This window comes from Dermacentor silvarum, chromosome 4 (assembly GCF_013339745.2).
Source record: "Dermacentor silvarum isolate Dsil-2018 chromosome 4, BIME_Dsil_1.4, whole genome shotgun sequence".
Taxonomy (NCBI): Eukaryota; Metazoa; Arthropoda; class Arachnida; order Ixodida; family Ixodidae; genus Dermacentor; species Dermacentor silvarum.
The window spans coordinates 36384551-36398431 of NC_051157.2; the positions used below are offsets into that span (position 1 = coordinate 36384551).

Here is a 13881-nt window from a genome sequence, read left to right on the forward strand (position 1 = left end):
TTGAAGATGTCCGTGAAGGTGACACTCTTACGGATTACAGCACGATGACTTTGGCTAAGTAAATAACGCGTAAGTGTAAAATATATATAGTAGCAATAATGAGAAAGCCGACTGCAATAAACGAAATTCCAAGAAAGAGAAATTAAAAAAAAAAACATGAATCACAAGAAACACACACTGCGTGTAAGCAAGACGTATAAGTAAAAGCACATTGCACGCTAGTTTAACGAAGCGAAAGCTACCAGCCGACAGTTGTGAGAGAAGGAGAAGCGATTAGTACGTACGGTACACACGGTAGCGACGCGCAAGCGCTTTACAAAAGCAAGCGCTGCTCCGGAAAAGCGGACGAAGACAGGACGGTGAGACAAACGTGTACCCGAGAAGCAGACAAGAAGCATGACGGGGTTAGACCAATGCTGCTGGAGGCGGAAGAGACGCAGGGTGCCGACAGGGACGGAAGCGGAAATCGCGAAGAACTCGTTGAGCAGAGCCAGGCAGAAAGGCGAAGCGTTTCTGTTTCTCTCTGATTCGTTCGCATTCGGACATGACTCCAAACATTGGGCGTCCGGCCGTAGAACGCTTTCGCCCTCTCACAGAATGTGTAGGCCCGAGCAGCCGAAGAAGCCTTGCTTGCGGGCCACTCGCTCGCCCCGGCATGCGAAAGCCTCCACTTACCCAGATCGGGAGGCCACTCGGTGGACCAGGCGGCAGTGGTAGGGACAGCTTTCGAATGCCCGGAGCCTCCGGCTTCCTTGTCGGCAACGAGCCGAGGGTCTACGTCCGTCTCGGTGCTGGCATCATGCTCAATCGAGTTCAGGTTAGTAGTAGTGTCCACGTAACCGTCAGTGCGACCGAACGGCATCGGAAGTGAGCCGTCCGGTTCTACCTTTACCAACGGTTAAAAACTCAGAAGCGTCCGCACCAGAGAGTCCCTGTTCGTTCGAAGCCTCTTCGCCGCTATCCGAGGATACAGACGAAGGAGGGGGAGGGGGCGGAGGAAGAAGAGGAGGCAGGGAGACACCACCGCGACCACCGCTGTCCGCGCCCTGTTGAGATGCCGGTAACCCGTCGCGCTCGTGTTCGACCACGTTCTTTTCGAGACCCGTGAGTTCGTCCAAGCTAGAGACGTCGGGTTCGGGACCACCGTCGTTCTTATCGTTATCGGGCACCGACATGGGGATCTCATTGCTGGTTGCGTTGTGATCGGGAGAACCAAACAAGGCCATGGGACGCGGCAGAGGAGGCGGAAGATCAGTGCTAGCCTCTACGGCCCCCGACCTCTTGACCGGGGGAGATCTGGACGCCTGCGAGTTGTCCTGCCACGGAAGCGGGGTGGAATGAGGTGGCTCCGTGCGCTCGTCGAACGAACGCTTACAGACGCAGCGCATTCGGCTCACGCGAGTCGCGGGAGGATCATCGGGAATCACGATTACCGTGTCGGCGTGGAACTCGGACTCGTACGCGGGACTGCGACTGCCGCGGTTTCGCTGCTGCGCGCTGGACTCGGATTCGTGAGGGTGCCAAAAATGTGGCGGCTCTTCGCCGCTCCCTTCGATGATGTTAGTGGGCATGTCAGTCGGCGCAGGAGGAGAGGGGGCAGGATGCTCTAAAGCCGCCCTTCGGCGGCGCGGTCTGGCACTGTCGGGATTGAAGTCGGCGTTCGGGCCACGATTGTACGTACTTTTGTAGCTTTCTCCGCCAGCGGACGCTTCCGCGTCGTCGATGACGACGGGACACCGGTGCTGACCGCCCTGCCAGCTGAGAAAAGGGACTGCTGGAAAATAGAGAAGAATAGAGGAATACGTTGTTATTAAGCGACGGCAGAAAAATGTAAGCTGCAGCTTGAGTGCCTAAGAGTAACGTTTTCATAGACACTTTCGAGCGTAAAATGTTGTCCCCATGACCGCTATCTTGTACGCTTTAGAAAAGCCGACGTTCGGTGTCACCTCACGCGATTGTCCAGGCCGCGCCGATATCGCGGCCTAGGTCAATCTATAGGCCAATCGCGTGAGGCGACAATCTATCTATCTATCTATCTATCTATCTATCTATCTATCTATCTATCTATCTATCTATCTATCTATCTATCTATCTATATCTATCTATATCTATCTATATCTATCTATATCTATCTATCTATCTATCTATCTATCTATCTATATCTATCTATCTATCTATATCTATCTATCTATCTATCTATCTATCTATCTATCTATCTATATCTATCTATCTATCTATATCTATCTATCTATCTATCTATCTATCTATATCTATCTATCTATCTATCTATCTATCTATCTATCTATCTATCTATCTATCTATCTATCTATCTATCTATCTATCTATCTATCTATCTATCTATCTATATATCTATCTATCTATATCTATCTATCTATCTATATCTATCTATCTATCTATCTATCTATCTATCTATCTATCTATCTATCTATCTATCTATATCTATCTATCTATCTATCTATCTATCTATCTATCTATCTATCTATCTATCTATCTATCTATCTATCTATCTATCTATCTATCTATCTCGTTCGACCTACCTATGAAATAGACGAGAGCGATGACCAGAGCCAGAGAGAGGACGAAAGCGGCGATGGCGGCACACTTCCAGGAACATCGCGACGAGAGCGTCTTGCGCAGGTGCATCCGAGAATGCGGGAAGTGGTGACCCGGGCCCAGAGGGTGGCGCACGTGGTTGCGGAGGGGCATGCCGGCTCCCACCGCCGCACCTCCGGTCGCCGCGCCGCCGTAGCCTAGCCTGCGTAGTGACAACACACACACCACATTCGCAAGCGGCAACAGACAACGTCGACTGCAGTGGATACGCACAACTCTAGCTACGCGTGCTTTCAGCTTCCGGCAGCCGTCGAACCTCGATATAACGAATTAAATGAAACAACGAAACAGACATAGCTTGATTCAACACACCTAATACCGACGGTTTGCATTTCCGTAAAGGTTACGTTTCTTTGAGAAAACCTAAACGCCATCTTGCGACGCGATGTCAGCAATAACCAGACGGAGGTTGCCATTTTCTCGGTACACCAGATTACATGCTTTTGATTCTATCAAAGCCCTTGTAACGTTTCACCCTAGCGCAGCGATGTATTGACGCAAAGCATTTCAAAATCCGCACGAAACTTTCAACCAGAGTTAGCTAACCTTCTTTCCAAGCGGAAACTCAACCATATTTGGTTCTGCAAGTTTCAGCAGAAGAGAGTAAAATTACTATAATATGAAAAGACCGCGCGCATCGGATATGTTAAAATGCGAACCAGCGTTCGCCGACAAAACACAAGTTAAATCGCATCTGGGCGCACGCACCTCTCTAGCTACTGTAATGCGCATATAAGCAGAAGGGTGATATTTTAAAGTCCAAGCGGGCATTATGCTTATGACTATATTCATAGGAGTGTCAGGCATCCTTAGGTGCGCTCAATATTCTTGTATGGACGCTGCCAGGCGCAGCTGGACTATCGCCAAGCATAGCTAAACCACTTGTTTGCGCTGCAGCGCCGAACTTCTTGAACAAGCAAGAGACACTTCTTGAAAAACAAGTATGCATTGAGGAGAAATTTTTTTTTTCAGAGATCGGCCGTCGGTGGCGCATATTGAATTCAAACGCACGCGGAAAAAGGATTTGTTTGCGTAGGGAGGGAGCAGCGCTCGCTGAAAATTTAGTTTTTTTTTCTCAACAATTCTGAGATTTCTTCATTCTTTATCAAACTAGCAGAGCGTGTATTGACGTATTGATTTGCAGGTTGTGTTTAAGATGCGGATAACGAGATATATTAAAAGAAGAAAATAAAAGCAAGCAACCAAGAAAGATGCTCGTAAACGCACCTGTCTGGATTCGTCTTTGTCTCGTCCTGGATGATGTTGGACGTCCGAAAGTCTGTCTTGCCTTGCGGAGAGCCGGGGCCCTTGGTCAAGTCTGCAAGAACGAATGCAACGAGAGTACGGCACGTGTAAGGCTAACTTGCACCAACACTCCTAACCGTGACAATGTGCGCGTTCAGGGGTGTGATTTTGCATCTTAACTATTCACGAGAACGCGCTAGTTGGAGTCATCGTCACGACAGTAATGAAAGTAGGAAATTTTACATCCCCTCATCATGTCGACTTATAGGGCTCTCTGTCTATTTAGCCTACTCGCGTTTCGCTTCTCTAATGCTGAGTAGCAGGTCAGAACTTTCATTCAGCCGGAAATGTCAGCTTTCCTACCATAATAAATATATGTCTCTATTGGGCATGGTAACGAGAAAACTATAACTTGCTCACCATTGATGTACTAACCAATAGGGAGCCGCGAGCCATAGTTCGTTACGACAGTCGGGCCTGCTACGTCTGTTTAATCAGGCTTGCAGTCTAAACGCTCTAAACTGGAGTTTTGTGGGACATGTCTGAGGACGTCATTGTTCCAAGGTACGATAGCTGTACGACTGCGCAGTGAATTAGGCCTAAAGCTCAGCACGGCTCATTCTACGGTCGGCTGTATCTGCGCGCCGCTGTCTTCTCGTGCGTGTGTGGGTGTCTGTGTGCGTTCTCGGTGTAAGGGGGAGGGGCGTAGAAGTGGAGAAGGAAAGGGGTAGTGGTGACGCCTCCTTTCACGCGCGCGATGGTTCAACGACGCTGGAGCGACCTGGGGGCTCTTCTCCGCTAAGCTCGGTCGTTGTGCAGCTAAGACAGCCGACGTCGTCGCCAACCAACAGAAAGGCAAGCGAAAGGCTTGGGGTGGCTCCTCTTCAAAGATTCATGGAGAGCCCGGCGGTGCTGCCTTATCCAAATTCAGAAGCGCCGCGACGTACCACGCCGCGTCTCGCTCCCTTTTTTTCTATCTCTCTTTTGTTTCATTTTTTTTAACCATTCCATTCGACCCTTATCCGTGCTAGAAATTTTGACGGGTAGAAGCCCTGCCAGCTGGGAAGAGCGCATCTTCCGCCCAGGATTCTTTACATAAACCCTCCTTTCAACGCGAAGTAAACGAAAATGATGAAAGCAAAATGAAATGCGGAGGAAACGGCGTTACGCTAAAGCTGAGGGACAGAAAATAAAGAGATCCAGCTTATATGCGCGGGGTAGCGCCGCCGCCGAGGCACGTATTTCAGAACGTCTCCCTTAAACGTGTTGTCGCTGGTCCTTACGGTAGTTTTGAATGTTTAATGTCCGGGACACAGCGTACGCCTCGGTGAGACGGGACCGAGAGAGGACGGCGTAAACCCAACGCTGTGGACACCGAACTAAACAGCGAATGACAAAGCCGAAAAACAAAAAGGGTGGAGGATAAGAGGGGGGGGGGGGGGGGCGAAGAAGGGGGGGGGGGAGGTGCGTCAGCAGCAGCAACGGCGTTGGGAGTGTATAGTACTCCGGAGGAAAAAAAAAAAAGGATAAGCCTATACGGTGCAATAAGGGAGGATCGCTGCTTCAGCGCTACGCGGCTGTTCGGAGGCGAGCTCGGATGTTAAATGACACTTTGCGGGCTGGCCGCAGACAATGAGAGAGACACCGTACCGGGCACCGGTTTTACCTGCTTCTTTTCTTGCTCTTCCCGCGCCCCGCTTTTATATTTTAAAACTCCCTCCTTTATCTAGAAGCCATCTTGCTAGCATCAGGTTCATGATCGCATTCCGAAAGTGGCTACACGTCGGCGAGCTGCGGCGGAGCCACCGTAATAGAGAGCGTAGAAGCCTACTCCGAAAAATTGCGCGCTCAAATACAGCACCGTCACGCTCGCTACAAACAAGAATGAAAGAAATGTCGGAGGAGGACGAGCAGTACAAAAAGAACTATATACGCCGCGTCTACAAAGCTAAACAACGTCACGGAAGGAGAGTAAAAAAGAAAAAAAGAGAGACCAACATGAAGCGGGTTACAAAAGTGTTTCAAACAACGTTGAAGGATAGCGAGGGGACACCATTAGTGCGCGCGCCTGCGATATTCCGCCTGGCGAGCGTGTGGCCTTTTTGTTCTCTCGTCTTTTGTCTTCTCTCGTCGTGGACACCCCGCTCCTGCTGCTCCTCGCTCTCTCTCTCGAGTTCAGGAGGTCCGGAGCAAAAGTCGAGGCGCGGGGCCATTATCCGCGTGGTTGATGCTGCCTGCTCGGCGGGTTTCCAGCCCCGCCGAGCTAAACTGCGTGTGCGCGCCCCGGGCAGCAGCAGAAGCGGCAGCCACTGTAAATTTGCTCCATCCCTACCCCTTCGCGTACGAGCGCTTTTTAATTTTCTTTTAACGGCGTTCGTATTCCTTCGGGGTCGCCCGGAAGGGAAGTGACTACGAGCGAATGTGCGTGCCACTGTAGAATGGCCTGCGGCGGCGGCCTCTGCCGCCATTGTTTAGTCCAAGCGTTTTGGACGCTCGAGGATCGGATGAGTGGAGCCATTGGATGTAACACAGCCCCCACCCGTGTACCAACAATGAAAAGCCCCACCCGAAAAAAATAATAAGTCAACGCGTGCGCTATACGCGATTGTTCGCCCTGCGTGAAATAAAAAGCAAGTTTGTTTTATAAGCTGTATTCATTACGTTAGATATACGGCTGCGGTAAGACGCTTACGTACTATCGTGCCGGAGAATAAGTATCATGGTAGTCCTTGCAGCAGCGGCACACTCGTGTATGTATACTCTTCTAAGCTCTCTTCATGCTTGGTTTTTTGAACTTGTCATCTTTCTTCCGATTTGATTATTTCTTTTACTCTCTAATAGAATTATACTTATTCTTTGCACTGATTCATAAAGCTTCTTGTCTGAAGCCTCGCGTGCGTCATATGTACGTCTCAGATGTGCTCTCAAACAAACATTTACTTGAGGTGCAAAGTTTTACAGCGAAGCTGTCTATGGCTAGGAGATGGGGTTTTGTGGTGTCCGCGCGGAAATCAGCAATGGCTCGAGCGTCGTCGTCTTCTTCCACAGCTGGCTTCGTTGTGCAAAAAGCTATCATCATCAGTAATGGCTCGAGCGTCGTCGTCTTCCATAGCTGGCTCCGTTGCCGCTCATCATTCCAGCGTAGAATGGCTCCACCGATCAGCGTAGAATGGCCCCACCGATCAGGACAATAAATATGTTCGTACCTTTGTTCAAAATTCTGTGTCACCCCTGTGTCATGCACTAACAGCTTCGCTGGTCACCCACCTTCACAGAGTGTAATGGCTCACGAATTTTTTCACTGACTCACGCGATTTTGTCTGAACTCTAGCGTGCCATATGTTAACCATGCCAAAAAAGAAAAATTAAGCAGAAGAAGACGTAAAGGTGCGCACTAAAATCTTTTAGGCCACAGCCGTCATTAGCCGAGTTCACGCCAGATGGCGCTAGAATGTTAATGGACCCCAAACTAGCCGCCAAATCTATGGGCCCAAACAGTATTGCGTATTGTGTGTATGTACTGAATCCAGTAAAAAAAAATGACACCCCGCATCAAACACAGAGACATCGCTAAGGCGCGTAGTGTCTGCGCCTTGCTTGCGGAAGTTCGTCAACGTGAACCTGAAGCGTTAAATTAAGAATAGTGCGTTGTTACGATCGGCCAGCGGAGGTGGCCAACTTCGGGCCACTTCTGATTTTCTGTGACGAATCGCTTCGTGAAGCTGAAAATACGTTCCACGGGAAAGACCAGCGGTGACACCCTGGCGAGACAAGCTTCAACGAATACGTGGTTGCTGGATGTCACCCGGCCGATGACCACGACGCTGGGACCAAGGAATGCCTGGGAAAGTGTGCTCGACGCCGTTTCGTTGCTGCCGCTGCTAGCCGCCAAGGCCGTTCGACAGACGAACCCGCTAATGACTGGGCCATCCCAGGAACCAATACGCACCAGACTAGGTCAAGCGTGACACCTCTCGTCCACGAGCGTCCCCTCCGTTCTTTGTGACAATGAGCCGTGTGCGCCCGAGGCTACTTTTCCAAGTGTGTTCAGGGAACAAAGGTGTCGGAGTGTTTTTATGCACGCCCTCGTCCTCAAGGCGGAGCCTTCGGAGACTTCGGACGCTCCTGTTGGAGGAACCTGTGACCGCAGGTTTCCCTGGCCTAGGGATCTAGGGAGGACAAGGTGCATTTAAGCGGACGTTTTCGGCTCATCTGGAGTGTGCTGTTCCATCTGCTCTGACAGGCAGATGGTGCTCTCCCAGAACGATACAATCTGCTCAGATGTAGTAGCGCTGACATGCTACGATGTACTGCGCTCCGTACTCCGGCCAGGAGAAGTATCTCCTTGTTGTGTAAATAAGTTTGCCTATCCTATGTAAATAAATCCCCTGTTCAATTTCCCCTACCTCTCGACCTCGTACTCTTCACGAACGAAGCGATTCTCGTCAAGTCTGCTCGGACGACGGCGTGGGCCCGCTAAGCCTGCGTTTGACGGCCCGGTAGAGTAGGCTAGCTACCGCTTACGAGAAGCAGCGGCCTCGTATAGGTTAGTGAGCAACCCTCAGTTTGACGTCGGACTCCGAGACCACAACTCCCGAATCCTACAGCGTACAGCCTTTGCCAAAAGTATACAGGCAACTCCGCGCCTTCGCCATATATGTTGTTCGACTGTGTGGTGCAGTTATCGTGGCGCTCCTGACAGCCCAGACCTTTGAGGTGAGTACAAGGGTTATTTTCACTCCACAGGGCGCCGCAACTGATAGCATACCACAGGAACTCCCTTAAGGTAGCCGTTTATTCAGCTTGGGGGTCGCACGCAACATAGCCCGTACACTTTAGACAAAGACTTTACGTCAGAGGCCTCATGTGCAAATAAAACCGGCACTTGTTATCGCGAATCATTTCAGTTGGAGCGTTGTGCGAATTCAACAACCTTTAGTTTTCCCTATTGCTATTTGAAGATGAGTAGCAGTCACCTTTGTGGGGTGACTGAAACACTGAATCTCCTTCTTGCCCTTTCATATCAATAAATAGAGAGAAGGACACAGTGTTCGCGTTGTCCGCCACTGGATGGGAAGGAAGAAAAGAGAGATTGACTAACCGCTCGGAATGAAGAGTGATCCCGAAGGTGTCCGTGCCAGGCAGGAGGTGGGCTCGTACTCTGCAGGATCTTGGTCCTGTGCGAGCATGGACTGCGGCGCCGTAGCCGCGGGAGGCCGGCCGCCACCGCCGCCTGTCCGGCCCATGGACAGGTTGCGGGGCGGTATGGCCGGAATGCCTGCATCGTCATCAACAACATGGTCATCGTCAATTTCCGAATAGTCTAGATTAGTCGACACCGGTTTCGACTGCAGCGTACGGCATAAACGCACGAATATAAGACATGAAGGACGCAACACAACACAACACGACTCTTCTTTACAGCGAAGATTTCTAGGCCAATTGTGGCCACTACTGTCTTGCTGAATAGCTCATACGCGGGACAGTGCTCGTACAATGAATCGGCTTATAGTAGCCCCGTCTGTACCACACCTACAGATGTGGCGGTTGCCGGCTCTGTTCTCTATAGAATTACGCAATGAAATAGCAAACGATATCCATATATACTTAGTGCAACGAATATACACCTTCAAGGGCGCAATTAAAGCGAATCTTTCTTTATGTATATATATGTAAAAGATGCTTTACTCGCTGAGGGACCGGCCTTCGTCGGAGAGACTGGCCTTCGTCCACTCCGAAGGCCGGGCCATCGACCGAGACGTCAGTAAAAGAGTTCATACCGTTCGTGGCTTCCTTGTTTGAAGCTGTGCTTTCGGGTTCAGCGCGAAAAATCCCTTTATATATAAATATAGTGCTACAGTAAATTGGGCCGATCCTGGAGATGGCATGATGAAAAGTCGGAAATGTTCGTCGATACCGGAGACAGCGTAATTCGCGGTGGCGTGGATCACGCGGGTCGCGTAGTAGGGGTTCTTCCACGTTGTTGATTTCATGTACAGCCGCTTCATGAAAACTTCGCTTTGCCTAAATTACAAGATGACCGTCGGAGTTGGACAATCTTTTGAAGAAGGTGACCACGAACAGGACACGTTCAGAGAACCGGAAATGTACCTGAATAACGTTTTCTTCTGATTTAGTTAATGATTACTGTAGCATGCAGCATACACCAAGTATAGGAGGCAACCCGACACATGGCAACACGACAGTCATGTGTGTCCTTCATGCCCAGTTTGTAGCTTTAGGCTATATACTACATTAATCAAAATTAGGCCTCTACAAGGCCTCTTGCAATGTCTTCTAATCACCGCTGACCCTGAAAATATATAAAAATGTTGCATGTTAACCATTACGTCGCCACCGACACTTTACACCAGCACATGAGTAGAATATATTTGGTTACTACAGTAATAGCTCTGTATCTTCTGTAGTTAAACTCTGCATAACCAGGTGGCGCCACCAACCCGGCCACTCACGTTTACGTCTCCGGTAACCCCGTATTCCGTAAAGAGCAATACGTTCACGGATGCGCTAAAGCTCCCTAATGACTCCTAACGCGACGTGATCAGGAGCATTCCAACAGGCCGATTGCGTGCGCAGAAGATGTCGCGCGCCGCGCGCACTACTGCCGCCAAATGACAGAAAGCGTGACGCACACCATTTGTCAGACGGGTAACGGTAAAAAGAAGCCCTTAATCGCTCACTGATGTCGTGGTGCACGCTTTCCTTTTTCCATCACAGGATCGGCAGCTAGAGCTTGGTCAAACGAATGGAAGCGACAACTGATTATAAAAAACAGAAAAAAAAAATGTAGCGGACTAGGCAGGTGCTGGTTGTTCTCTCGGCAAATCGCTTGATCTTCTCCCTCCTCTGTCTCTCTCTCTTTCAAACGCACGCACGCACGCACGCACGCATTTCTCATTTAATCATTGAGCGCAGCCCCCGAAAGCCCCCCCAACTCAATCGCGAACAACGCCGGATTACCATCTCTGCGCGCCGCCACACCAGCACTCTTACATTCGCAGGGAGAAGGCGGCGGCGGCTGCAGCAGCAGCAGCAGCAGTGGCAGCAGCAATCAAGCTTAAAACAGCGCAGCACTTCGAGGGCTCGCGCGCCCGCGCTCCAAGAGCGCGAATCGAGCGCTCAAAAAAACGCCGCTCGTACTCCCGACGCCGAAGCTCCGACAGCGGAGGACCTCCACTTCTTCCTGCGTTTCTTTCATTGCAGTTTTCTTTCATTTCCCGCGCCACAGCCGTTGCTTCTTCGTCTTTGGACTTTCCGAGCCATCTAGAGCCTATCCGCTTCGCGTGAGACCCACTCCTGACCCCCCCCCCCCCCCCTCTCTCTCCAGTTCCCTCAGAGCTGAGGCCGAAGTTTCGATCATCGCTGCGCTTCGTCTTCTCGATTAATTTCGCCCGGCCCTCATCGCGGGCTCTCGAAAGAGATTTTCTGCGACAGCGCCCGCCGCGGACGCTTTTCCTCGCCTTCTTCTTAGTCGGCCGACGCGGAAGCTTTCTTCCGTGAGCCTGCCGCCGCCGCCGGGCCTTCGGGGCACTTCATCGTACGTAAAGTACGTATATATAGCGAGAGTCGCACGCTGCGCGAAATTTCGTCTCTCGGACGTCGTGGTCCCGAACTTTGCTCTAGAACGTGCTTTAGCGCTGGCTGCACTCTCCCTCGGCTTCGCGTAGCACTGTGCCAATGTTCTCTGAGGAAAAAGAGCAGCATAGCTGCCGTAGAAATAACAAAGAGCAAAGAACGAGAGACGACGACGAAGAAGGGCCTCGGGAAGTTTTTTAGGAAATATCAGCGGGTGAAGCTGCAGGACTGTTGTTCACGATGATTTACTACTTTCGTGGGTGAGTAATCCGTCTAAACGTGTGCTTTTTTATTTGCTTTGCTTAGTTATCTGCCTCGTTTTCGGTACATACGACCTCTGGAGAATGAATAGAAAATCGAGGTTGAGATGAACTGAGGCACGGTAACGGAGGGGGGGGGGGGGGGGGGCGGAGTAAGCCGCGCGGAAAAACGAAGGGTGCTGGTGTCCGCGCTGCGTACAAGAAAGTGTACGGTCGGCAGGAATTACAACGTGAAAACGGACGATTCGGAGCCCAGCCGCCTTCAGAAAGGTTTGCGCGATCGTTAATCTTTTCGAGTGATGAAAGAGGCAGTCCAAAGGTTTTACGCAATGCGCAGGTCGGTAACTGGAAAACCTTGCATGTCATTTGCACTTACGATGCTGTTTTTTTTCTTCTGTATATGCAGTTTGAAGAAACAGAACTTACGAGGGGCACATCGCGAGAAAGCGCTCCGCGACGGCCCAGACGAAGGATTATTACGGCAGAGCGATTTTTCAATGAAGTTATTGTAACTTCGAAATATGTACCACACGCATGTACACCCTGTCACAATCCCGTCGACCTCGCTGACTTGGTTTGAACAATTGCATTGAACTGGCAAATAGTATAGCTTGCCCACTGGTCACGTTAGTTTTCACGGGGCTCTAATGTCCCTCGCAACTCTAGTCAAGTCAGCGAGGTCGACGTGATCGTGACAGGGTATACATATGCATATGGTACATATTTCGATGTTTTAATAATTTCATTCAACAATCGCTCTGCCGTATAATAAACGTTCGCCTGGGCCATCGCGTTGCGCTTTCTCGCGATGTGCCCGTCGTAAGTTCCATTTCCTCAAACTGCATATACTGAAAAGAAAACAGCATCGTAAGTGCAAATGATATGCAAGGTTTTCCAGTTACCGACCTGCGCATTGCGTAAAACCTTTGGACTACCGCTACACCGGGCGTGCATTCTCACACCCGAATTTTTTTATGTACCAAGATGCCACGTGCCCAGCTCCACCTCCTCCGCCACTCCCCCAGTCATCCCTAGTGAAGTACGTTTTACCAGTTTTCCTAACCAAGTTTTCCTATAGGGAGCATTCATGCTCGCCTTGTTAAGCATTACCATTCTCGCTGTTTCGATCCTTCATGACCTCCGTATTGCTTCACACCATGCGCAACACACTGCACTTATAAGACGTCTTTAAGCTTTCCGATGGCCCTTAGCCACCTGCTGCCGAGGCACCGCGTCAGCGCCGTGTCAGTATAGTTGCCGCACGGTAGCCAGCCGGCACCTGCTGGCACGGCTTCGCTCTACCATGCAGGGGGGCACCGACAGAAGTCGTTGTAATCGGCTCAGACGCGCCTCCAATCCACCACGCGGCCCCCCTTCCTAGCATGGCGACGGCAGCCCGGCAGCCCGCCGAGCAGTTTCGTCACCACTACGCGAGCGAGGCAGCGTGGCGCTGACGCGTCGCTCTCCACACGCACGCACGCGCGCGCGCGCGCGCGCGCACCGGCTGAGCCGGACAAGCCCGTAATCTCCACGGCGCATTTACCTAACAGCGTAATTAAGAAAAGACGCCCGGCTAGCGAGCTTCACGGCACGCCACGGCACGGCACGTCCAAAACAGGGATACACCGACCGGCCCTGGCAACAGCGCCGCCGCTGCAGCTGCCTGCCTGCTCGCACACCCATCCGCCGACGAGCAGCGCGCTTTTCCATCAGGCGCGCCGTGCCTGCGTACTTGCGCTGACGGGCGAGAAACAAAAGATGCAAGGCAGAAAACGAGGGCGCGGTGCGTGAGAGCCGCTCCACGAACGAAAGTGGCATCTGCTGCTGCTGCTGCGGTGCACTGCTGCCTGCGCCGCAGGAGAACTCTTTTCTTGCTCGGCACGCGAGCGAGGACAGCCGCTGCGAGGCTCGAGAGCGGCGGTGTATGGGGCGCCGGCTCTCTCGGTTTCGGGATAAGTGTCCGGGCCATGTGTCACGTCCAGGTTCGCCCGGCGAGCTGGTAGCCGCCGTCGCGACGAGGCCGTGACGTCTTCCGCTTGTGCGGGACGCCTCCTGGCGAGTGGCGTCGGCTAACGCGTGTACGCATTCGTAGTCCCTCTCCGTATTAGTGAACTTAAAACATGCTTCACTGTAGAAGGGAAATTCG

General features: G+C 51.3%; 1 protein-coding gene across 1 annotated transcript in view; it reads right to left on the reverse strand.

The window, feature by feature from the left end:
- LOC119449790 (teneurin-m-like) overlaps positions 1-13881 on the reverse strand; it is a 67294-nt gene that overhangs the window by 26663 nt on the left and 26750 nt on the right. Inside the window, 4 exon segments of the mRNA XM_049665442.1 lie at positions 1682-1774; positions 2559-2776; positions 3862-3952; positions 8981-9157. Coding sequence (XP_049521399.1) covers positions 1682-1774; positions 2559-2776; positions 3862-3952; positions 8981-9157 — 579 coding nt within the window.